We start from the raw sequence: 26,320 nt of genomic DNA, 5'->3' as shown, positions 1-26,320 counted from the left end.
ATGAAAGGGAGAAGAAGATTGAAAGTGTTGTTTCTCCAAGAAGTTATGTTGAAGTAATCAAGGACAAGGATCAACATAGGACTGAACCTCCTCCAAGAAAGAATGTCTTCAGAAGTGTTGGAATTTGGGTAGCTCGGAAGGTATTTCCGAGAGGAGAAAACCCACCAAAAGGGAGTTGGTTGGGAATTTACCCAAGTCATGGGTACCAGTGTGGAAAAAGTCCCGAAAAAATCGGGATTTATTCCTAAAAATGCGATTTTTTGGGCGAAACGATTATATCGGCCGACTTTTTGACGATTTTTTAAGAAACGAAAAAATCGCGATAAAATCGAATTAATCCCGATTTAATCGGGAGTCGATTGAAAAAATCGGCTGGCATTAAAAAATTTATGTCCGCGGGCATAAAAAGCCGGAAATCGTTCGTTTTAGTTTTTCACTGTGTTTTGGCTTGTTCCGCTGTGGAGAATCGAGGGTTTCAACTGTCAAATTTTCGGTGTGCATTTGCAAGTTGCAACGTTGCCATTGCAAGAGTCAAGACTCAAGAGGAGCCCCCGCAAGCCTCAAGGTATGCTCAGAGCCTCAGAGTCCAGACTATACGCTGTTAAAAATTAAAAGCTACGTATTAAATTATTAATACATTATGATTAATAGCGGGCAGCGGAAAGCCATGGCCCATTATCCAAATAACAAATCGACAAAATATATATAACTGTTATCATTTATGTATATTTATTATTTATGTATATTATATATATTATAACTGTTCAGCGACAGCCGCTCAGCGTTCACTGTGCCCATTATCCAAAATTCAAATAACTGTTATGTATATTTAATATTTATGTCATTGTATATTATACAACTGTTCAGCCGCTCAGCGTTCACTGTTAAGTTTTAACAACTTATGACCATTGTAAGATACGGTGATACCCTCCTGGAGATATATTAATTATTAAATACCCAATAAATTTTCCAAAGTTTTGTGTAATCTGTCTCAGACTCTCAGACTCCAGAGAACTTTCATCGAACAGTTTGAGTGAGGTAGGCTGGCCGCTGTAGGTATGTTTTTGACATTTGTTTGTTTGCTAAAAGAGATACATATGTTTTTGTTTATAACTTTATTTTCTCAAACAGTATAGCTGTTAAGTTATTTATAATTTTATATCAGTCAAATAATGAAAACACACAGTCCTTGACTCCTTCATTCAGCTTGATAACAAGACTCTAGCATATCAGTCCCCTTTTGGTGAAGGATATCAGTCCCACTTGAAGAATGCTAGCTCAGAAATTGAGCCCACAGTGTTAACATATAATAATAAATATTAAATATATATGGCTTAAGTGTTCACTGTTCGGTGGGTCTAAAAATTTAAAAAATTAAAAATTAAAATTACTGTAAATTTGTAATTTAAATTTTAAATTTACTAATTTGTTTCTAAATTCTGAGTGCAATACAAATTACTAATTATATTTTGCTGATTTGAATTTGTTTCAATTTTTTTTGTGCCCAGGTTTAAACTTTAAATTCCAGCTCAAAGTTTAAAACAAAATGCCGAGGATTTTGGATTCTATGTGGGAGTTTGGTGAGCCTGATGTTATACCCGAAACTGGGGCGGTCAATAGAATGTATTTGACTTGCAAGTTGTGTGGCAAGCATATGTCAGGAGGCATCAACAGATTAAAATTCCATTTGGGGCAAATTCCGGGCCAAAATATTGAACTTTGCACAAAACCAAGTCCAGAAATCATCCGATGGGCCATTCAATCATTGATGGATAAAGAGGAAGGAAAAGACACCAGGGCAGCACTAAGAAACCAACTTGTAGGGGGCTCAAGAGTGGGGGGACCTGAGAGTGGCAGTGCTTCTACAGCAGCATCACCTTCCTCACCCATGGGTACTCATCCTTCTATCTCATCTTTTTTTGTTCCTAGAACAACAGCTGGTTCACAACCTGGGATCAAATCATCAATGAAAAAAAAGGAAAAGGCAAAAGCTGACAAGTTGGTCAGTAGGTGTCTTCTATGGAGTGATGTTCCCTTCAACATTGCCAAGACAAACCCATTCTACCAGCCTATGTTTGATGCTGTTGCTGTCGTTGGCCCGGGGTACAAAGCCCCCACCTTTGCAGAGTTGAGAGGGCCTCTTCTTCAAGATGAAAAGACTGAGTGCACTGCTAGATTGGCAGAGTTTAGGGCATCATGGGAGCACACTGGATGCACAGTCATGTCAGATAGTTGGACTGACCAGAAGGGTAGGACCCTTCTTAACTTCTTGGTTAGTTGTCCCAAGGGGACAATGTTTATGAAATCTGTTGATGCATCTGCACACATTAAAGATGCACGTTTATTATGTGAGTTGTTGGACCTCTTCATTCAGGAAGTAGGCCCAAGAAATGTTGTCCAAGTCATAACGGACAACGCTGCAAATTATGTTGCAGCTGGCAAGATGCTTATGGAGAGGTATCCTAACTTGTTTTGGACACCTTGTGCTGCTCATTGCATTGACTTGATGTTGGAGGATATAGTAAAATTCCTACTGTGAGGGATATTGTTGAATCATCCAAGAGCATAACAAACTTTATATATAATCATTCATCTATGATTAGCTTGATGAGAAAATTCACCAACAACAAAGCGTTGGTGCGGCCTGCCATTACACGATTTGCCACTACTTTCATATCTCTTCAGTCTCTGTTGAATTCTATGTGGGAGGTGAAGAGCATATTTCTCTCAGCGGATTGGCGTTCTTTAGCTATTAGCCGCAAACCGGAGGGAGAGGGCATATGCAGACTAGTTTCATATGATCAAAGCTTTTGGGCAGGAGTAGAGGAGGTGTGTGCCATTTCAGAACCTTTGGTAAAGGTTCTTCGGTTGGTTGATGGAGAGAAGCCCACAATGGGCTACTTGTATGAGGCCATGGATAGGGCCAAAGAAGCCATCCGTGCTTATTATGCAGATAAGGGAGACGAGGGGTTAGAGAAACAACAGGTCATATGGAGAGTGATTGATCAGCGATGGAACAATACCCTCCATCGCCCCATTCATGTTGCAGGTGTCTACCTCAACCCTGCATTTTCTTATGCTTGTGGTTTCAGATTTGATGCCAAGGTGATGGATGGATTCTTCAGTTGTGTCGAGAGGATGGTGTCATCTGAGCAAGAACGTGAGGAGATTTCTAAAGAAATGGAGGTCTATAGGATGGGAGGTGGCACATTTGGTTTTAACATGGCTATTAAGAATAGGACAACCAAAATGCCAGGTAAGCTTCAGTTTGTTTCAAACCTTCAAGTTTAGAATTTCAATGTTTTTTTTTATGTTTCTCATTTTTCTTTTAACTTGTAGATGCTTGGTGGACAAGCTATGGTGCTAGAGTACCCCATCTCCAAAAGCTTGCCATTCGAGTGCTCAGCCAAACATGCAGTTCCTCTGGGTGTGAGCGCAACTGGAGTGTATTTGACAAAATACACTCCAAAAAGCGCAACAGGTAAAAACTAAAAAGATTTCAAATTAAATTTTTTGAATTCGTTTGATTAATTTTAATATTTAAATTTTCTAAGTACTAATTTACAATCTATGACCCTAATACAGATTGGAGTCCCAACGCCTCAATGACATGGTTTACGTCTACTACAATCTTCGATTGTGGGTGAGACAGCTTCAAAAACCTATTGATGTGGAAGCCATCTCATTGGACAATATTGATACCACCGCTGCATGGAGAGTCGAGACTGAGAGGCTGATCTTGGACACGATCCCGGATTGGTTAGGTGTGGATCTAGAGAATGTAGCAGTTGCAGAGGAGGGAGAGCCAGAGATAGAGGAGGAGGAGGCGGAGCAACATCAGGGTCAGGAGGCAGTAGCAGAACTGGATGAGGATGCTGAGGAGGAGGTAACACCATCTAGGGTGGGCAGCAGCAGCGGCATCATAGCACAGAGGCCACCTCTTCCATCGGCTTCTAGAGGACGATTGAGTCCATTTCATTTTGTATCCCCGGGGGCAGGGTCTTCTTCCTCTAGAGGAAAAGGCAAAGCCATTCCCTATTCCTGTAAAAGGGGAAGAGGATCTCAGTGACTGATTAGTGATTACTTGATGACTTTTAGATGACTCATGATGTACATTTATTATTTTTTTGTTGATATTTGACTCTTGAGAGTTGAGACTCAGACAGGACTCAAAATTCAGGAGTTGATTCACTATTTTGATATGTGATGTAGCATTAGACTTCATATACATATTATATATTAGCTTTCTTTACATGTTTATGTGGAAATGCATTTATTTGATGTTGTGGATACTCTAGATGTTTAAAAAAATTAAAAAAAATGAATAATTTTGTGTTTTTTTAATTTTGCCGACTTTTTGCCGACTTTTTCGAAAAACTCCCGACTTTGCCGAGTTTTTCAACTTTTGGACCCTTGCCAAATTAATCCCGACTTCGACTTTTTCCACATTGATGGGTACTAACCCTAAGTGAGTGGGAAAAAAACTAAACTAAATATTATAAGGGAAAAATGGGTAAAACTCTAAAAGGATCTAGAGTTTTCCTAAGAAACCCTAAAAGTGAATTATAAATAGAGGCCAATGGAGAGGCCTAAAGGCACATTGTGCAAGTGATCATTCATGAGAGTTATTCATGAGTGAGAGGGAAATCCATCAGGGATAGTCGCTACAAGCAAAATTGTGGAAGCTCGGGCTATGTATGATAGACCTAGGGTTAAAGCCCTAAGAAGAAGCTAAGTTTATTGCAGGAATGTGCAGTGCGGGAATTCCAATGTGATTGCAGGAATTTGCAGTGTGATTGCAAGAATTCACAGTCTGATTTCAAGAATTCGCGATTGTAGGAATTTGCAGTGAGATTGCAAGAATTCGCAGTTGTAGGAATTTGCAATGTTATTGCAAGAATACGCAGCACGATTGCAGGAAAGCATGATTGCAAATACCACGAGGGCCAAGGAGATCTTGCTGCAAAAGTCCATAGTGGGGCAGATATGAAGATGGTCAGGGAGATCTAGTCACAAAGGATCAAATATGTGAAGAAGAGGGTCGGATTTGTGAACTAAGCAAGTAGATCTACCAGATCTATGAAGTCTGTTTGATAAAGGAGTTTTGAAAAAAAAGGAGATTTGACTGTTGAGTGTATATGTTGAAGTTTGTTTGGTGAAGGACAACCAAACAACTGGTTTTGAAGGCAAGTTATACAGTGAATTTGAAGGAATAAATTGACCGTGAGTAGTTGTTGGTACAGAGGATCAAAGGAGCCTTTTTCTATGATTTTTGTTGGGCAAATTGTAAATCTGGTGGATCAGATATCAAGCCCTAGTTTTGTATACTATGTATATTGGTTGTATCAGAGATCTGAAGGGCCATGATCGCAAGTAAGAGATCCCTAATGATTCTTTATTAATGGATAAATAAAGGTCAAGATTTGAGCCATATAAATGTGTACTTAATTGAATTCATTGTTGTTATATTTCCATTGTGCAAAGTACTTTTGTGTTGGGGTTCCTAGTGTGTTTATGTGCTAAGATCTAGTCATAGACCAAATCTAGGGCTCAAGAAAAATCAAAATGGTATGAGAGCTTCTTTGAAGAGCACATGGATCAGAGTGTGCAGAGAGGGAGTTGTTGCAGAGAGCAATAGTGTTGCTTGGACATGGAGCAAGAGGTTTAGCAGAGAAGGTGCCTTTGCTTCCTTGGACGAGGTAGCTTCATGCTGATGGCAGGTTGATGGCGAGGTAATATCTTCATTGGGTTGTCGAGTTGCAAATCTGGCAAGGGACCCATGTGCACATGAAGTATTTGACCCAAGAGGATAAGATCACTTGCAGAGATGAATTGTGGTGGTCTAGAATTGATTAGACCTAGTGTTCAATTGCAGCTTGGGATTGAGTTTTGAAGGACACAAGTTCAGTAGCAACACTTTCCAGGAGGGAAATCAGAGTGAGCCAGTGGAGGTTGTCTAGGCTCAGAGGGAGTCTAACTTCAGAGGGAGACTACAAAGGAAAGTCAGTTGCCCAATGGAAGTCTGAATCTTCAAGTTCAAGCAAGAGTGTGGAATTTGCAACTCATGCAACAACAGTCACGAACCATGTGAGAACGCTCATGATGGTGCAAGGAAAAGTCAAGTTGCATGTGAGAACAATCATGCACCATGAAAGTTAAATATTGATAAAGTATAAAAGAAGACGTCGAACATGTGAGGATAGATATGGCTATGCAATGAAAATCATGAGTCATGCGAGGACAATCATGGGTATGCAATGAAAGTCATGGAGTTGGAGATTTTTAAACCCACCAAAAGGCTTGGGAAGTTACCCAAGTCATGGGTTCTAACCCTAAGTGAGTGGGAAAAGAACTCAACTTAATATTATAAGGGAAAAGTGGGTAAAACTCTAAAAAGATCTACAGTTGTCCTAAGAAACCCTAAAAGTGAATTATAAATAGAGGCCAATAGAGAGGCCTAAAGGCACATTATGCATGTGATCATTCATGAGAGTTGTTCACGAGTGAGGGATATATATCTAAGATAGCTACTATAAGAAAGATCGTGGAAGGTCGGCCCAAGTATGTTAGACCTCGGGTCGAAGCCTTAAGAAGAAGACATGTTTATTGCAGGAATGTGCAGTGTGGGAATTCCAGTGTGATTGCAAGAATTCACAGTGCGATTGCAGGAATTTGCACTTGTTGGAATTCGCAGTGTGATTGCAGGAATTCACGATTTCAAGATTTTGCAATGTGATTTCAAGAATTCACAGTTGTCGGAATTCGCAATGTGATTGCAAGAATTTGTAATGCGATTGCAGGAAAGCGTGATTGCAAATCTGATAGGGGTCGAGGAGATATTGCCACAAAAGTCCGTAGTGGAGCAGATCTGAAGATGGTTGAGGAGATCTAGCCACAGTGGATCAGATTTGTGAAGAAGAGCGTCAGATCTGTGAGCTGAGGAGCAGATCTACCAGATCTGTGAAGTCTGTGTTGCCCACCAAAAGTGGGTACCCCTGGAGAGCCTTTCTTCTATTCATCTTCTTCCAATGGGCAGCAAGCAGCCCCTGAGAGACACCTTTGTAGCCAATGTAATGTACCACTTTATCTCTGCTCCCTGCATCAGTTGTATGTTCCCTCACCCATCTATCAAGAGCATATGTTAGACAGTGGGCAACCCGATTCAAAAGGTATGTTTTTCATTGTGCAATCGAGTGCTTAGGCTTGATTTTCATTCGGGCATTTTGGGCATGGATTATTCGGTGACGTGGATGAAGGAAAGGTTTTTACTGTGGTTTTGTTCCTTCACCTTAAATGGGGGGTTAATCTTCAATCCTAATCCCATGGGATCTCCCCTATAGGCCTATGGATTTAGGAAGGGCACTACTTGGGAAACCCCGATTTTAGGAAGGGAACTAAAATCGTTCTTGAACCTTACATATGTGGCTATGCCATACATACATATGTGTATATTTTTAATTTTTTATACATACATCTGAATAAAATTTAAATGTATTATTATTATACTTTCAATCATTAAAACGAATCCTGATGATTGTTGTAACTTAAACCCATACTTGGAGGCTAGAGCTATCAAAATTTTAAAGGGTGCAAATTTATGGTTCATGTCCATATTCTAGCCAACATACGCTTAGGTGGGGCCAATCCATCACTATAAATGTTATCAGTGATGGAAAATAGGGGTGTCGAGTAGCCAAAAGTTTGGAGCCACCAATCACGTGAACTCCTTGTTATTATTTATTAAATTATTATTTTACCTATTTGAGCGATCTCCTTGTAGGTGAACCCACGAGCCACAATTAAGTATGTAGCATCCAGATCTATTTTACTGTGTGAAAATCTGCCCACAAATTCCTTCGTACGCCAACAAATCAATGATAGTCACACGCTCAGTATGTGAAACTTCCTAGACTCGAAGGAACCCCTACTGCAGCAAATCAGAATCTACTTCACCTACTTGATTTTTAAAATACATTAACCAAGTTATTCTTCTGAATACTGAAGCAAGTTACTTCTGCAGCCTAAACTAATTAAATATTTGATCTCATGAAACAGAAAACTGAGCAAAGAACAAGATACATAGGACACACTTATTTTTGGACACAATGGTCCCCGAAAAACCCAATGCGGGAAAATTGGTGCAGCAGCTCTGAGGGTTTATTATTATGCAGGAGAAATATCTGAATACAAATCTAGGATGCTCATCTAGCAATCCTTTACAGAGAAAATACTGACGGAAAATCTGAGTGAGTTTTACCTCACTTCACCTGGCAGAATTCCAGTTGATCCGTCACAAGACTGGCTAACCCCGGCTATTTTTGCGTAGGCCCTGCATCAGCGTTTCAGGCTCTGCGTCAACCTTGCGTCACCTTCTTTGCCCTCTGCGTTAGCTCTCCCGGCTGTTCCAGCAGTTCCCAGCAGTTCTGGTAGTTCCGGCAGTTCTGACAGTTCCCAGCAGTTTCGGCAATTCTGGATTCTATTTGACAGGCACCTTTTCTGTGTCAGCTCTCCCAGCTACTGCGTTGCCTCTGCGTCAGCTCTCCCAACAGTTCCCGGTTGTTTCAATTGTTCCGATAATTTTGGATTTTGCGTGACAAACAGCTTTTCTGCTCTGCGCTGGCCCTTCTAGCTCTGTGTCAGGACTGCGTGGACCGAGACTGGCCCAACGTCAGCTCTCTATCAGTGTTCTCCAGAAAGTCCTTCTTCTGAATTCTCACTACCCCTCTACTGCAGAATGATCACTTAGTTCGAATTTCTCAGCTTCCTAGCCCCAGAAATCGAATTCTAGATCAATTCTCTCCCTCTATGTGTGTTTCCAAATGAACCCCAAGCCTCCATTTTATACTTAACCTGTTGAGTCTTCAATGACCGAGATTAAGTCTCTAATCAACGGTTAAGATTAAAACATGACTTGATCCACCTACTAGATCATTCTCACCTATATTTTGATTAATACCCATTAATATTTTAATATTCCTAAGTTTAGACTTAGGGACTCCATTAAAAATATTAATTATTTTAATAAAATACAATCCGGGTGGAATTTCACCAAACGATTTTTGGGTTACTTAGAACTCAAGTGCCTTAGTCTCTCCACCAATTTTCAAGGCTAGAGCACTTCTGATGCTACCTAAAATTAACACAGTAGTATTCCTCTTATGAACAGACATGAAATTGACCGAAAAAATAAAAAAATAAAAATCAAGACATGACACTTTTGGATTTTGGATTTTAGTAAGACACGTGTCCTAAAATCGGGACACATTAGGGCACGTGTCCGACATGTTCAAAACACGTGTCCTGATTTTAGGACATGTTGAAAAACATGTCGGACACAATTTATGGGTCATGTTGTGTCCAACACGCGGGATAAGGGACACGGGACACCTAAGGGCCGTGTCCTATGACTTAGCTTCTAGGCAAGCAAATTACCTATTCATTCTTTTTCTTTTGTTTTACATATATCTGGAATTTTTTTGTTGCTTACACATAAATTTCAGTCCTAGAAACCCTAGGTTGCATGGTAGATAGCCCTAATCTTTAAGCTGTAAATTACATATTTATGAAAATCTAGCTTGCTGTCCCAAAATCTGCATTTACATGGGGTAATCTAGATCATCTGACATTGTTTATTAAGTTTGTATTTCACATTTAGTAAGTGACATAAATTCTTCAGATTTACAATTGTTTTAGCCATAGATTTACTCCAATTCACATCTAATTCAACGTTAAAACTATCTTCTGTAATTTACTTGGATGTTGGTTCAAATAATTCATATCTTAGGAAGTTTATAACAGCATTAAGCTACTTTTCAGATCTGAAATTTAAGGGGATTAATACACATAAGCAATACCTCATAAATCCTAACTCTACTTGAACAAAAACATCACAAAATCAGGTCTGAACTTTGGCATCAAGAGTTAACTCAATTAACAACCAAAAATCATACAAGGTTAATTCAAGTGAGTGGTAAGCTAGGCCATCTTAGAACTCTTACCTTAAGGAACCTAGTTGCAATTAGGGAAGCCCCACTTGAGGTGGATTACCCAACCTAAAGAGAGGGAAATAGGTGACAGTGGCAACTTTTCCTAGTTGCACTTAAGCATAAGACGTAGTCAATGCTTTGCACTAAGAAGTGTGAGTGATACTAAGGACCGATAAGGAAATTGCGCCAAGGCACAGTTCAAACAAGTGAAGGAGGGCTCGATTTGGAAAGATGCCCCGATTTATTAATTCAGAGGAAGCAAAGTTTCAACAAGGAAGAGAAAGGCAAAGGTCTTAAACATTCATGAAGGGTTCCAAAAGGATAAAAGGATAAGGAAATTTGGCTGTGTCAAAAAACCCTTGAGTATTTGAAAACTATGAAGATCATTTTCAGAACGATGAATATAGCAGAAAGTAGGTTAATAATAAATCTTTAAAGCTAAAGAAGCACACAATCATATAAAGGGAGGGAATCAAAAGAATTGAGTGCCGTCTTGAACTCCTCAACTCTATAGTGATTCGAGAAAAAATTTGGGTTTAGGATCTATGATGGACACTTTAAAACAAGAATTTATCAAAAATATCATATCAAATAAAGTAGCATTGTGTGATTTAAAAACAATTGAGGTCCTGAACATGATTTGTTATCTTGATTAAAATGATCAACATCACTATAGCATTTTGGTAACCTCTATCCTGAAATAAACTTTGCAACACTAGTAGGAACAATCAAAAAGCTAATACTTTCCCTTTCCATCATAGATAATGAAAATATTACTCACCATTAAATGACAGCCCTCCTCAAACTTCTCAAGAAAACCAGCTACCAATCGGTCTGCAATCTCGACCCACACACGATGACGCATATCGGCACTTTTTGCAACAGTGTGTAACTATAGGAATCAAAATATATTGATCATAAATATACCAGGAAAAAATTATAATCACAAAGAAAAATTATAACAACTACAACTGTGGAACAATGAAAAAAGGAAACAAAACAATAAACCACCCAATAATGTCCCTCAAAATTTTCCGACAGGTTCTTGCCAAAAGCTTAGTTTCCAAAGATCACAGGAGCAAGGATATCATTTTAAACAAGGTTCATTGGGGTTTGGGGTGCAAAACACAAACACATCGAGAGATAGAGAATATCTAATGTGCGTTAAAAACTGTATAAAATATATTTCCTATCTAATATGTTCCCATTATTGGGTTGGGGACATGCTCCTGGCCATTTTGGGACAAGGGGACAAGGAACACCCCATGAACCTTGATGCTTTTTGGGGAACATTTACCCCTCAAAAACAACAAATATTACAGAAGATATAGTGTATAATCAAATATATTAGACAGACAATACAGTATAAATATTATACATGTAATATGTGAGTGTATGTGTGATATTTAGTACGTGTCACACACATGCATATATAATAAGTTTTTTTGTGTGTGTGTGTCCATATATATATATATATATATATATATATATATATATATATATAGATATATATATGTTGGTGATGAGGAACACATCCCTAACGCAATTTCACATTGACTGATAGCGAGGGGCATTAACCTATACTTAGGTCTAATGTCTTAAACCATAAATAGAACGAGGTAAAAAAATAAAAGCAAAACTCAAACAGTACCACAACTGATCGCATACCTTTTCACCCACACGCTCTTGCTGCTCCTTCACTTTTTGACGCAGTTTGCTTATGCCCATGTTAACTCTCAATTGCTTTTCCTGCAGAAAGGCAGCTCTGGAAATCAGCTGTGAGACTTCCAGTGTCATTCCCAAGTGTTACACACAATTTCTAGGAGGAAATTTTCATGTAATTTTTAAAGGTGGTTTATTGTTTGAACCAACTAAAACCACCCATATTGGGAATTTACAGAATCTGTCAGAGTATCACAATTCCAGATTATTCTTTTGTAAGCAACATATATTTCTTTGGAAGCTCCATCTAGACATTTTGAGTCTCGAGAGACGAAGAATTCTAAACAAGAAGTGTGAATTTCAATTTAGAAACAGTTTTTAAGTGAATGAAAAGCTTACAAGCAATGGTTTTGGTTTATTTGTCATAAAAAAAATCAAATATATAAGAGGTTTTTATAATAGAAAGATAGCATCCATAGATCCTTTGAATAGAAAATAGGCATTAGCATCTAATCTCATCAAAGATTCAAAGGTTCTGAAAAGAATATAAAGTATTATAGGTGCAGATGTGGAAACGACTAAAGATTTCCAACTGAAGATTGAGTTATATTTGAAGATATAAGCAGACTTTAAATGATTGATGAATTTGACAGTTGACCATAGCCTTGTGCCCGTTCCAAAGCCAATCGAAGGCCCTTTTTCTCCATTGCAACAATAATGAAACTTCATGTAATTTATGATTTATGATTACCTCTAAAAATAATAATGTTTTATTTATTCCATAATTTCAAAAAAGTGAAAATTAATTAAGTTTAGAAGTATATCCCCAAAGACAGAAATCCCAATGGCTCACAATTATTCTAGAGCTTAACGTAATTGTTCAGGGGAACAAAATCAATAAGAGAATGACCATAAAAATAGGGTAATAAGAATTGTGCTCCTATCAGCATGCCCAGTGGGATTACATTTACGAAGAAAGGGTACCTGAATTAAAAAAAAACTTGCAAAGAAGCAAATCATATCAGAGAACACATGATTTCCCTCTGACCTTCACATAGCTAACTCCAAGGTCCTTCCTTGTGTAACCACGTGCCAGGTTGCGCATCACATATTGGTTGTAGTCTTTAAGTATCCGCATTATGATGTCTGATGTTGAGATGCCCTCAGTCCGCTTTGTTTCCTTAAATTTTCCTATGGATTTTACCTGAACATACAGTATTTCATTGTATTCAATTGACCACAAAATGTATTGAAACAGCCAAACATTACACGTGAATATCAGTACTATATTCAATAAGCACTCATTACTTACATACTCATACACATCCTTGCCAGCTCCACTTGCATCAGCATAGCTACACATCATCACCAAGAGAGTGAGATTATCACATATATATATATATATATATCAAACAAGTGGAAGCAATATGTGTTGTTTCAATCTCAACCCAATACTAGTACTCACCTTAAATACGTAGCCAAAAAAAAGGTACAAACAGATAGACAAAGAAGTACAGTAGTTATGGAAAATCATTGCAAGTTCTGAAACACAAAATACCATCCAACCAGAAACTTGGTTTTTACAGTATTTAAATATTCATGTCCACTAATGGTCAAAGTTGAACAATCAGGCTGTAAAAAGTATAATAGAAAGAAATTTAGACTAAAGGATTACAAATAGGACCAACTCAACTTCTAAAATGGTTCAGTTATCAGAAGGATCTGCTCATGAAACCTCTCAAATAATATCCCCAAGCAGTTTCCAAATGAACTGCATTAAGAAAAAATCGAAGTCCACTAAAATATCACAAATACATAAACTCAAGGCCACTTCATCGAGAAAGAAAGCAAAGCTCATGCATTATAAACCCCTAAACCAAACCTTGGTCATTGAGGTCATAGTCTTGGAGTGAATCCTCCCCTATAAACTAACCTTTCGTATATCCCTAATGGAAAGACAGGATCCCAAAATCTCTATTTCACAGAAAGAACAGTCTAAATCATCTTTCTTGCTAAAACTAAAAAAAATGAAATAGATGAAGATAATTCAAGAGGATACAAGAAGCAAAGAGTACAAATTCAGTAATCATTTGAGTTCACTTTCAACTTGTCTCAAAACCTTATGCCCCTGTATACTGTTGATGTTTCTGCAGTTTTCAGCATTGGGCAGACATTCTCCCACGGGGTCATGCTGATTTGACTAGGGGGGAATGATACATTCACCCATGGGGCCATGCTGATTTGGCTAGGGGTGAATGGCCCAGGGCAGTCTTTCTCCCATTAGCCTTGGTGTCTGGCTCGAGGAGATTGGCCCACGGAACACACATTGCCTGCTCCAGGATGGAGTGATCTATTTTTTATAGAGCAGGTTAGATTTGTTTATTTAAATGGGGTTTTCACTCATTAGTGGAATAAACAATTCTACTCTAATGTTGAGTTGTAATGTGGGCTCACTAAATAAGGGGTTCCTTGTGATGAGGGGTTTCTTATTGAGTCTCCACCCAACATTAGAGCTCTATATAAATAGACGTGCATGTAAGGAGACACTCATCAACATAGCAAGTCCATTCATGTTTTCTAGTGGAGGAGAAATTTCAGCTAAGGAGAAATCTGTTCATCTCTCATCTTTCTTCATCATTCTATCTCTCTCTAGGAGGCTGCACATGTGAGAGTTTGACCGCTGAGCTTTGATCTAGTTTTGACCAGCTGAGTTTGACTGCAGTTCGTACAGCCGCACATACGAGTTGATCGCAGAGCCACACGTGTGAGTTGACTATAAGCAAGCCGAGTTTGATTATAAGCAAGTTTGACTAGTGTCGAATTTGATCGCAAGCCGATTTTGACTATAAGCCTAGTTTTACTAATGTTGACCAAAGTTGATATTTTGACTGGTTTGGCCATTGCTGACCAGTAGTTGTTGACCAAGTGAGACTATTGTTTTGACTTGTAATGTTGGCTTAGATTTCTAGACAAGTTTCTGATTTGTAAACCTGGCTTAAAGGACACTTTCTCCTGAAAAAAAGATTGTTGGGTTTTCTCAGAAGTTTGGGTTTCCAAGGGTAAAACTATTGTGTTTGTTACCCACCAAAAGTGGGTTCCCCCATAGGAGAATTTTTTCTCCTAGATATCTCTTCAGCCGGCAGCCAACGGTGTAACAGCCTCGGGTTATATTTCCATGTAAAAAGGCAAAAATCAATCAAGGTCATGGGACACGTATTCCAAGCTGAATGAGGGGGAAAACATCACATTGGGAGTCACTTGTGGTTAATAGCTATGGAAATTGGCAAAGGCAAGAGGCAATAAATGGCAATTTAATATAAGAAATAAAGGAAAATAAGAGAAAAGGAAGATGAAGAGACACAAATATGCATGCAAGGGAAATTAGAAAGAAATTAGAGGAAAATGAAAGAAAAAAGAATAGGAAGGGAAGAGACATGAGACATCAATGATAAAAAGGCACCTGAGAATCAGTTGACAGCTTTTGATCAAGTTCAATGAAGGGGAGAGAGAACAAGCAAGCAAAGGAAAGCAAGGGAGTGCAAAAACAAGTTTGGGCAGCAACAAGGACAGAAAATAGTTGTGGAATTGCAGGTAACAGTGTGCATGTGTGATTTAGCATGCGGGGATTTGATGCATGATGCATGCATTAGTTTATGGTGCATGGTGCATGCATTAGTTTGTTGTCATTGGCATGGGATTTGCCTGGATTGATAGTGGTTTTAGCCTTGCCTTGCCATTTCCTGGATAGCCATGGTGTAGTGGGTTCCTTATTTTGGTTTAAGCTTTGGATGGCCGGTAAATTTTGGATCCTGGTGAGGTGGTCTCAGGAAATTCCCAAGGGTCAAGGGTGGAGATGGGATTTCTCCTGTAACTCTTGACGGATGGGTGGAGACAGGAAAATTCCTATGGATATGGTGAAGAAAGTTGGAGGCATCCAAGCTTGTTCGCGTGAGTGATTTCTGAACCTGTTAAGTGAAATCCCTATGGATGAGGGTTGAGATGGTTTAGCCTCTAGAAGCCCTGGTTGGTTTTATTTTGGCTTAACCCATATGATCCCACATTCATGCTTGGAATATGGCACGGAGGTGATTGGTTGAAAGAGAGATTTGGTTCAACCCAATCTATGGTCGGGTGGTATGTGGAAGTCCCTGACTTGGTTGGCATTTGTATATGTTAATATGACTTATTTTCTTATTGTGATTTATGAGCACATCTAATAGTTATTGTGTTGATCTTATGGTTGGTTTGTCATGGATTGTATTATGGTTATATGTTGGTTGCAAGCATGGTTGAATGATGTGCTCTTACTATGGATCTTGTTCATGATTTGATTAGTTATGGAATGGTTAATGTATGCATGGGCTAACAAGTGTTGTTGTAGCTAGCTTGAGAGGGCATTGAGCCTTCTTGATGATTCTCTGATGAAGTTAAGAAGATCATGATCATATATGCATTCATGACCTATAATTACTATGTTTACTACATGTTTGACGAAATGTTTATCATGTGACTGACATGTTTGAGCAAGTTCTAGCCTTAGTATTCATTGTACATACTTGTTGTCATTCTAGAATGAGTTCTGAAGAGTTTTGGGTGGTACTGGGCAGTGGCCTGTAGGCTAGCCCTGAAAAAGTGGCACAAATCTCACAACCGCACCCTCTGAATTGGAGAATTTCAGTTTTAACCACATGGAGGAAAGTTTATGCATGCAGTTGATGTTCATTTCTAGTAGCATCAGATATGCTCTAAGCCTCAAAATTTGCAGGGAGGCTAGGACACATGTATTCTAAAATACCCTAAAATTGTTTCGGGAAATTCCACCCAGAGATAGTTTTATTAAAATAATTAATTATTTTTAATGGATGCCTAAGTCTAAACTTAGGAAATTAAAATAATTAAAGGGTGTTAATTAAACTAGGGGAGAAACTTCTAGAAGAAGACGAATATCAAGCCAAAATGATCTGAGCCATTGATTAGAATTAATATGGGTCATTGATTGATCAACAAGAGGATTATAAGGAGAGGCTTGATGGGCATTTGAAAGATACATAAAGTGAGAGACCAAGAGATCGATTTCTCAAGAGAGCAGTGCAACAGTTGCCAGAGAAGTGATCGAGGTGATTTCTTGCAGTGAGGGGCAGGGATAGTTTCCGGAGGAAGTTTTCCTGATCCGAAGAATACAAGGCAGAGAGGGCAGAAAGACATCTAGAGAGGCTGACGCAGGGCCACGCAGAGCTACGTTTTGGCAAAGCAGAGCTTCAGAGGGAGTCTGAAATTCCGTTGAGGAACAGTCGGGATCTAATGTCGGAGCCGAGGTGTGAGACCGAGAGGCCAGAGGGCTGAAGTTTCCAGCTAGCAAAGGAACGAGACGAGGTGCAGCGCAGTCCCAACAATAGTGACACAGTGATTGAGTGTGTGTGACATAATACTGCGAATAGGCTCGTCTCTAGTGCAGATCAGAGCCAGATCTTCCAATGACAGAGTGAGATCATCTCACTTCCTTTTTGCCCAATTAGATCTCTGTATAGGATTGCCAATTTGGGCATCCGAAGAATTGTATTCAAAAAACTACTGCTTAATAATACAAACCATCAATTGTTGCACCGGTTTTCCCGCATTGAGTTTTTCCGAGGACATTTGTCCAAAAACAACGGTGTCCATTGTGTGTTGTGAATTTCTTCTTGCTCAGTTCTTGTTTCCGCATATAATTTAAATAGTGAAGGTTGTAGTGTATTGGTTTCAATATTTATCGTAGAACACAGTAAATAATTTGCTCAGTTATTTAACAAATAGAAGAAACGTAATCAATTGTTGCAGTAGAAATTTGGGTCTCCAAATTTTCACATAGTATCGAAGCGCAGGTAAAGCAAAAGAGTAGACTAGAAGAGCCTAGCGTTGAAGAGGAGGGAGATCGAAGCGCTGCATAGGCAGCAAATCGAATCCCCATAGGGATTGCGCAGTCCAGGCTAGGAGGACAAGATTCTCAAGGAAAATCTATCGCTGAGTGAGTTGACAAAGAGGTAAGATTTCCAGATCAAGATTTGTCAGCGGCAGAGGGAGAAGCGCAACAGAAGCGTCAGCGCAGAGCAGTCTTCAAGTGAGACGCAGCTTTCTGCAGTAGTTGCCTGGGCAGAAAAACGTCATCAGAAGGAGACATTTTTGAGGGAATTTCTTCCTTAAAAAATTCCTAGCCAAGGAATTTGATTTCTCAATTGATGAGTAGCGGAGAGAAGAGGCAATTCGACATTTTGTTGGCAAAGATGATAGCTAGTGAGCTGAGAGATCAAGATCGGTTGGACGGAGCATCCAACTATGTGATCTGGAAGGCTAGGATATCTTGCCTTCTGGATGAGCATAATCTCAAAGCCTATGTCGATAGTGTGGTAGCTAAACCTGCAGATGCGGATCCACTCAAGAAGTACAAGGCTGAAATGGCGAAGGCCAAGCGGTTGATCCTCGATGGAGTGAGGGATCATATTGTATGTCACATTGCTGGCAAAGGGACTACCAAGGAGATGTGGGATGCCTTGGCTACGTTGTATTAGAGATCTTCCGAGCAGCGGAAGATGTACTTGGAGGAGAAAATGAGATCCACAAGGAAACAGAAGGGGGAACGCATTGATTCGTTCCTATCGAAGCGTCAGGAGGTACGAGACTCGTTGGCAGTTGCAGGATCAACGCCCCAACCCATCGAGATGGTGAGGTTGGCCCTGAATTCAGTCCTAAAGAATGGCAAGTGTTTGTCTAGAGTATCCTGGGCAAAGAAACATTGTCGGATTGGGAAGGGATGTGAGCCACTCTTCAATTGGAAGAGATGAGGCGAAACTTAGTCAAGTGCAAACTTGATAATAGCAGCAGCAGTGGAATGAAGGCCAAGGAGGAGGAAGAGAATACAGCCCTTGCATCAAAGGGGCAGCAGGAGCAGCGGAGGCAGAAGAAGGACGTCTCAAAGATCAAATGTTTCCAGTGTGGTGAATTTGGTCACTACGCTACACAGTGTCCTCTCAAGAAGAAGGACAAGGACAAGAAACATGATCCGCAGGCTGCAACCGCAAAGATTGAGGAGGAGGAGTTTGCCATGATTGCCCAGATACCTCCAAGGGAGAGGTGGGGTGATCTAGTACTGTAGTTCGAAAGAACTGCAGATGGGCAGGGTCCTTGAAGAGTCCACCTCTTGGATCAATACCTTGCTACAGAGCCCATATCAGAAATAGCAGGATTGGCCAGTGTCAGTTGGTGCAAAGAAGTGTCGGAGTGACAGTTGTAGTGGCTAGGAGCGCCAGAGACTAAGCAGCGGAGAGAAGATTTGGCAGCAGTGCAATTGGCATAGTGCAGCGTCAGCAGCAACGCAGAGGCTTCAGAGGATTAGCGCAGAGACTTGCAACAGATGCATCATGCTGAACACCTGTTGAGTATTTTGGATGTTTTTTCGTTGTTGTTGCAGCGACAGCAGCAGTTGGAAAGGGTTGCAGTGCAGATGCAGCGTTGGTAGTGGGAGGGCCAGCAGTAGCACAAATCCAGCATTTGCGCAATAGTTGGTGGGCAGAGATGTCGGACATCAGCAGCGTAGAGGGAGATGTTACAGAGTCAGGGTGATGCTTCAGCAGGTTGCATTACTAAAGCACATTCCTCGCTAAGAAGGAGTGTTGATTTCTGGTAGCATCAAATGTGCTCCAAGCCTCAAAATTTGCAGGGAGGCTAGGACACATGTATTCCAGAATACCTAGAAATTCTTTTGGGAAATTCCACCTGGAGACAGTTTTATTAAATTAATTAATTATTTTTAATGGATGCCTAAGTCTAAACTTAGGAAATTAAAATAATTAAAGGGTATTAATTAAACTGGGGGTGAAACTTCTAGAAGAAGACAAGGATCAAGCCAAAATGATCTGAGCCATTGATTAGAATCTAATATGGGTTGTTGATTGATCAACAAGAAGATTATAAGAAGAGGCTTGATGGGCATTTCAGAGATACATCAAGTGAGAGATCAAGAGATCGATTTCTCAAGAGAGCAACGCAGCAGTTGTCGGAGAAGTGATTGAGGTGATTTCTTGCAGTGAGGGGCAGGGATAGTTTCCGGAGGAAGTTTTCTTGATCCGGAGAGTACAAGGCAGAGAGGGCAGAAAGACGTCCAGAGAGGTTGATGCAGGGGCCACATAGAGCTACGTTGTGGTAGCACAGAGCTTCAGAGGGAGTCCAAAATTCTGCTGAGGAATAGTCAAGATCTAGTGTCCGAGTCGGGGTGTGAGACCGGGAGGCCAGAGGTCCGAAGTTTCTAGCTAGCAAAGGATCGAGAGGAGGTGCAATGCAGTCCCAACAACAGTGACACAGTGACTGCGTGTGTGTGACCCAGTACTACGCATAGACTCCGCAAAGGCAGGGCAGAGGCTCATCTCTAGCGCAGATCAGAGCCAGATCTTTGAGTGATAGAGTGAGATCATCTCACTACCTTTTTGCCCAGTTAGATCTCTGTATAGGATTGCCAATTTGGGCATTCGAAGAATTGTATTCAGAAAACCACTGCTTAATAATACAAACCCTCAGCTGCTGCATCGGTTTTCCCGCATTGGGTTTTTCCGGAGACATTTTTCAAAAAGCAACGGTGTCCATTGTGTGTTGTGTATTTCTTCTTTCTCAGTTCTTGTTTCCGCATATAATTTAATTAGTGAAGGTTGCAGTGTATTGGTTTCGATATTTACCGTATAACACAGTAAATAATTTGTTCAGTTATTTAACAAATAGAAGAAACTTAATCAGTTGTTGCAGTAGAAATTTGGGTCTCCACATTTTCACAGTTGAAGACTCAACTTCCAACTACATGCACAGTGGGTCAAGCCTGTGGTTCGAGTGTAAATCTTGACAAGAGAAAGTTCCCGCTCAGGTATTGATCACCAGCAGTTGTTGTCAGTCACCTCGATGATCTAGTGTCTCTGAGGGATGGCAATATGTTTCCGGTTAGTAGACCCCACTTCCATAACTGGAACTTGGAGGTTGGGTCACATCATAGTACCACTCAGCTCATGTTACCTTGGAGAGCTTGTAAAAGCCGGTAAATGTGGGATGAGGTGGTTACAGGGTGGTATCAGAGCAAGGTTGCAGCACTGGACCTCGAGGTAAAGGTAGATTGTTATGCATGCATGTCAATTGTCTATATGTTTATCATGCATGCATGTTGGTTACTTATTGTTATGGTTATGATATCCATGTATGAGATGGTATGCTTGTGATGTTGTATCGTGCTAATCTGGATTGGCCTATGTAGATGCAATAGCCTCCCCTGAGATACATTGAGGTATGATTTTAATTATGTTTTTATTTAGCTAACAATGGCATATTGCAGGAAATAGAAGGCCAAGAGATGAAGAGCAGAATAGTTGAGTATAGTTCATACGACTCTCCATACAGGCCTAAAGAGACATTGGTAGGATGGGAGAGATCAATTGAGTAGCAAGGAGAGGGACATTCTCCTAGTTTGGAAGACACATTGAGAAGTTTGAAGGCAGAAATTGTGAGTTGCAAGGGAGACAATGATTGAGGCACAGGAAAGGCTTGCTAGAGCTCTAGAAAAGCAAGTCGAGGTTAATGCAATGATTTTTCAGATCTTTTTAGATTTGCAGAAACAAGGACAACTGGGGATCAGTCATGAACAAGAAGAAAAGACAAATGGTGCAGATGGAAGCAGGTCTAGGAAGGGGTACAAGCTAAGTCACCTAACACGGGACACGAAGGACACGAGGATTCAAGTGTCGTACATAGACACGAAGGACACGAGAATTCAAGTGTCAGACACGGACATGTTGACCCCTCAAAACAGGACACGTTAGGACACATTATATATTATTTTACTAAAATATATATATATTAAAAATTAGATATTTCTTACACAAATTCTCATTCATGATACAAATTCATTGATTCAAACATATATCTTGATCTAGATGTAAGTTTTACAAAGTAAAATTATGCATACAAATACAATTGTGACATAATACATATTCATCAATGATCCAATAGGAGAAAGACAAGATACTGTAGTTTTCTCATTAAGTCATCAAAATCAAAATGTGTTACATAGGTAGTAGCAATGCCAATGGCAAATACAAATAGAAAATACAAAACAACTACAGGCCTCAAGGTAGTAGGTAGCTCATGAGTCATCAATCCTCATCATCAAAATCAGCATCATTGTACTCATCATCATGGTCACCACTGCTCTCCTTTGTTGCATCCTCCTCCTTTGTATCCAATGTCATCTTTGCATCTGCTGGTGTGGAGGATGACCCCTCTACAGTATCACCATCATCAAAAGTGACAGGCTCTAACACTGGCTCATTAAGATCCAAGTTGGCCAATGCCAACTCAACACTGTTGTCCAAACCCATATCATCAGGAAAGACATCCCACATCTTTGTCTTTCCCTTCAACCACTCATCCCTCTGCCTGTAAATAAGACGAAGGTTGGTGTGCACATACACCATTGTCTCTGCCTTGGACTGCTCAAGCCTGCTCTTCTAGACACTATACAAATTCCCATGTGTGCTCCAATTCTCTCGTGACAAGAGGATGAAGTCACCTAAGAGAGGAGCCTCATGGCTAATTGTTGTAGAGGAGGGCTTGTTGCCCCATGAGTTGCCCACCAAGAATAGGGCTTCTTAGCCCCCCTATCTCTAATCACATCATATCTTGCAAATCAACCAGTGCCAGTGGAAAACTCTGCAAAGGCATCCTCCACCTCATCAAGGGATGCTCTATCTTGAAAAATCTGCCTCAATGCATCTTTCCTCCCCTGTGAAATTTCCCCATCCATGTGAGGAGGGAATCTGCGGGAAGGTCCACCATTCAGCCACTCATGGTTGTAGTATTTTGGGTTCAATGAGTGAGCCAAACAATGTAAAGGTGTGCAATTCTTGTCCCATCTGCTGACAAGAATATCTTGTATGGTGGTGAAGAAGGCCTTTGATGATGTCTCATACTTGGGGCACTCACTCTGTAAAATAATGCTCCTCATAGACTCAATCATGGAATCCCATCCCTCATAAACCTCTCCTAGGATGGGTTGGTTTGTATCTGCAAATCGAAGCAAAGAAATGATAGGGTCCATGATCTGAATAAGTAGATCTACCCTCTCCCACCAAGCATCATCTAACACTGTGTCTTTCACTCTTTTTGATGCTGCTTGATCTGTCTTTCTCCAAAAAGACCAAAACTCTGAAATAACCATGGCCCCAAGAGCAGTCTTGACCTCCCTCAACCTCTTCAACATGATGAATGAAGAGGCAAATCGTGTATCCGCAATCTTCAACAATGATAGATTGGTGTACTCCTTGTAGATAGTGAGGGCATTTGTATGATTTTGTACAAAGTTGCGGATATGTCGTGCATCCTCAATAATGCTTCCAATCCAAAGCACATCAGAAGCAATAGATTTAAGTGCTAAATTCAAAGAATGGACAATGCAAGGTGTCCAAAATACTTGTGGATATTTAGCTTCCACAATCATGTCAATAGCCTTGCAAACAGGTGCATTATTTGTAATGATTTGCACACAAGAATCAACACCTACATCTTCAATAACTTTAATAAACAACTCACCCATATATTGTGCATCCTTGTATTGTCCAAGTGCATCCACTGATTTCAAGAAAATTGGACCATTCAAGGAAGACACCATGAAGTTGATGAGTGGGTGTCGTGCTGGATCTGTCCATCCATCAGAAACAATGCTAACCCCAGATGTTGGCCATGCTGATTTAATAGGCTCAAGCATTTTGTCCACCTCTTTCTTTTCCTTCGTCAACAATGTGGTTCTAAGCTTCTTTGACCCAAGAGGCACATACCCTGATGGAGCCCCTTGAGTTAGAGCTCGGCACATCTCAATAAATAAAGGTGAGCATGCAACATTAAAGGATATGAAGTTCTGATAGAAAAAAAATGCAATGGTGAGATCAAGCTCTTCCCGTTTCTCTTTCTGAAAAATCTTGTCCATTGGACCAAGTGCCATTGCCTTTCTTTTTGCTGCTTGTCCCCCACTAGAACTCTCAAATGGAAATTTGTTGCTGCTTTTCCTCAAGAATGGAAGGGGGTCTTCATTTTTTTTTTAGATGTTGCAGCCACCTTTGCCATACCAACATTGGCCTCTTTTTCCATTTCCTTCCTTATAGCTAAAGATACCTATGTACATGTTGCGATTCCACAACTTGGTAAAGCCAACAAATGAGCTTTCATACGGTAATATTTGCTCATGAAATTATTTTTACAATAGTTGCATTTCCAAGCAACATTGTCTCCTCCCTTCATCTTGTTGCTTGGCCCTTGCTCTCTTGTGACATATTTCCACCAGAGATATTTGTTATCTTGAGGCTATTGTCTTCCCTCAACATTTGAAGTTGTTGTTGCAGCCCCACTTGCAATAGAGGGAACACTTGCAGACCCTGATGAAATTGGAAGAGGAGGGGCATCTCCAATGGGGACATTCTTCCCCTTCCTTTGCCCCTTCCCTGTTGCCCTTGATTGAGCCATGAATGTTGTAAAAAAATAAAGAAAAAATGCACAAATTTGTAAAATAAATGCACATGCAAACTGTTGTAATAAAAATACAAAAAAATAGAGAGAAAATGCACTTACTTATTGCTTGAATCGCCTCCAAAATGCTCTCACAGCCTTTTCTCTTCGCTCTTACACACCCACAGCAAGAGATAATGACTTGTGTGAAGTTGGAATGGGCCAAATCGACCTTTTATGGCCGCTCGGAGGTCAAAAAAGCGTGACAAGTGTCTTGGAATCGGGACACGATCATGTCCCATCGGAACATGATCAGACACAAACCAAAGCACACATGTCCCACCAAATCATGTCAGATTCGCCCGATTCGGGACACGTGAGGCTTGGGCAACGAATTTGGTTTCTTAGGGTACAGGATGGGCAATTCTGATACAGTAAGAGGTGGAAAATCCTTGGATACACCTGACAGGAGGGTAGCACTCATGGATTTTACTCTAGCTCTGGTTCCAAGAGACATCAGTGCCTTTATCACCAGCATCCTTATAGGAGGAGTGAGAGGGAGTACTTGCCAAAGGAAATCAAGAAAGCCAAGCCTCCTACTTTTGATAGAGAAGTGAAGAAATCAGAAGATGCAGAACCCTGGTTGTTTGGGATGAAGAAGTTCTTCAGGTTGCATGATTATTTAGAAAACACGAAAGCCAAGATAGCTACCTTCAGTCTCAATGGAAAAGCAGACATTTGATAGGAGGATGTTAAGCATGTCAGAGGCATTAGAGAAGAGGAGCTGATTTGGGATGAGTTTGAAGGACTCTTCAGGAAGAAGTGCCTGTCTGAGAGGTATTATGATGGAAAGGCCAAGGAATTCTATGAGCTCGGGATGGAAAAGAAAAGATCCAAAGGTTCATTAGCGGGTTTCCAGTAGCATTCCAAGACCAGATTGAGTTTGATATGCCTCAGTCACTATAGGAAGTCATCAAAAAGTTGAAGCATTGTTGTGAACAGTCAAAGCACAACTCTGTGTTCAAGCGTGACTAGAACAGTAATGAGAAAACTAGAGGAAAATGGCTCGAGAAGCAAGAAAGATCTCAAGATGTAGGTGACAAGGAAAATGTGGTACCTCATAAGAAGTTCAATGCAGTTGAGAAAGGACATCGGTCTCAGCCCGTGGAGCAGTAAAACAAAGGCAATGGTAGAGAACCATTGTGGTGTTGGACCTATGGTAGAGATCATCGCAGAAAGGATTGCCCTTGTATCAAAGTGGCACAGTGGATGTGTGGCAAACCTTAGATCTACAATGCTCAAGAGGTGCAGACAGTTGGAGATGTAGGTCAGAGAATTCCCCAAATCTATGCAGCAATGGATAACAGGTAGGCAAATCATTAGGCATCCATTATCAAGATGGAAGGTGGAACCAGAGGAAGAGTTCCAGTCAGAGCCTCAATACATTCAATAGTGGAATAAGCTCATGCTCTGGGACCAAGCAATAGGGCAAGTTAAAGTGCATGGAAGCACTTTGAGGCCGAGGAAGCTATGTGGAAGATGATTGATCAGATGCAGGGATGATAGCTGGTTCCAGTTGGCTAGATTTGTCAAGGGAATTGGAATCCCTTAAGAGATGAGATGTGCAGGTGTTTAGTTGCAGGGCAGCATGTTGGGTACTGCGGGGTAACGTAACTGGTATATTGTTATATTTATTAATGCACTGAAAATTGTGTGTTTATGGCAGTATGATGCAGGGAATGGCATGGCAAAAGAGACTGCCATGAGACCTTGAAGAAGGCTCGGGCTAAGCTTTCACTCATGAACCCTTGGAAGCACTAGGAACCCATGGGGGTTGATTCATGGTGTTTGTTGAAAGTTTTGTGCTTTCGGTGTTTTGTGATTTGTTTGTGCTTGATTTGCGGTTTTGACTGACTGGTGCATGGCCATGCCACTTTGTTTGTGGTGTTGTATTGTTGTTTGGTTTTCCTTGTTTTATTTATCTTTTCTTCTTGTTCTTGCCTTTTATGTTTTGAGGGTCTTGGGAATTGGTTGGGGAAAGAGGAAAGTTAATGGAGCTCAGGGAGAGTTGAGTGAAACCCAACAGGTAATATAAGACCCGGATGAAGCCCAATGCATGAATAAAGGGCAGCTAAAGGCAAGAATATGACAGTCGGTTGGGTTGGTTG

General features: G+C 40.3%; 1 protein-coding gene across 2 annotated transcripts in view; it reads right to left on the bottom strand.

The window, feature by feature from the left end:
- Nucleotides 1-26,320, bottom strand: part of LOC149166945 (choline-phosphate cytidylyltransferase 2-like) — a 156,648-nt gene that overhangs the window by 53,134 nt on the left and 77,194 nt on the right. For both annotated transcript variants that reach the window (XM_089432831.1, XM_089432830.1), the window contains exons 5-8: nt 12,961-13,003; nt 12,697-12,852; nt 11,655-11,735; nt 10,768-10,878 (exon numbers count right to left, since the gene is read on the bottom strand). In XM_089432831.1, coding sequence (XP_089288957.1) covers nt 10,768-10,878; nt 11,655-11,735; nt 12,697-12,852; nt 12,961-13,003 — 391 coding nt within the window. The remainder of the gene's footprint in view (nt 1-10,767; nt 10,879-11,654; nt 11,736-12,696; nt 12,853-12,960; nt 13,004-26,320) is intronic.

This window comes from Pinus tabuliformis, chromosome 5_1, assembly GCF_031772625.1.
Source record: "Pinus tabuliformis cultivar Carrire ecotype Pingquan chromosome 5_1, CPIR1, whole genome shotgun sequence".
Classification (NCBI taxonomy): Eukaryota; Viridiplantae; Streptophyta; class Pinopsida; order Pinales; family Pinaceae; genus Pinus; species Pinus tabuliformis.
Note: the sequence above shows the minus strand (reverse complement) of the source record. Positions and strands in the feature narration are given on the sequence as shown.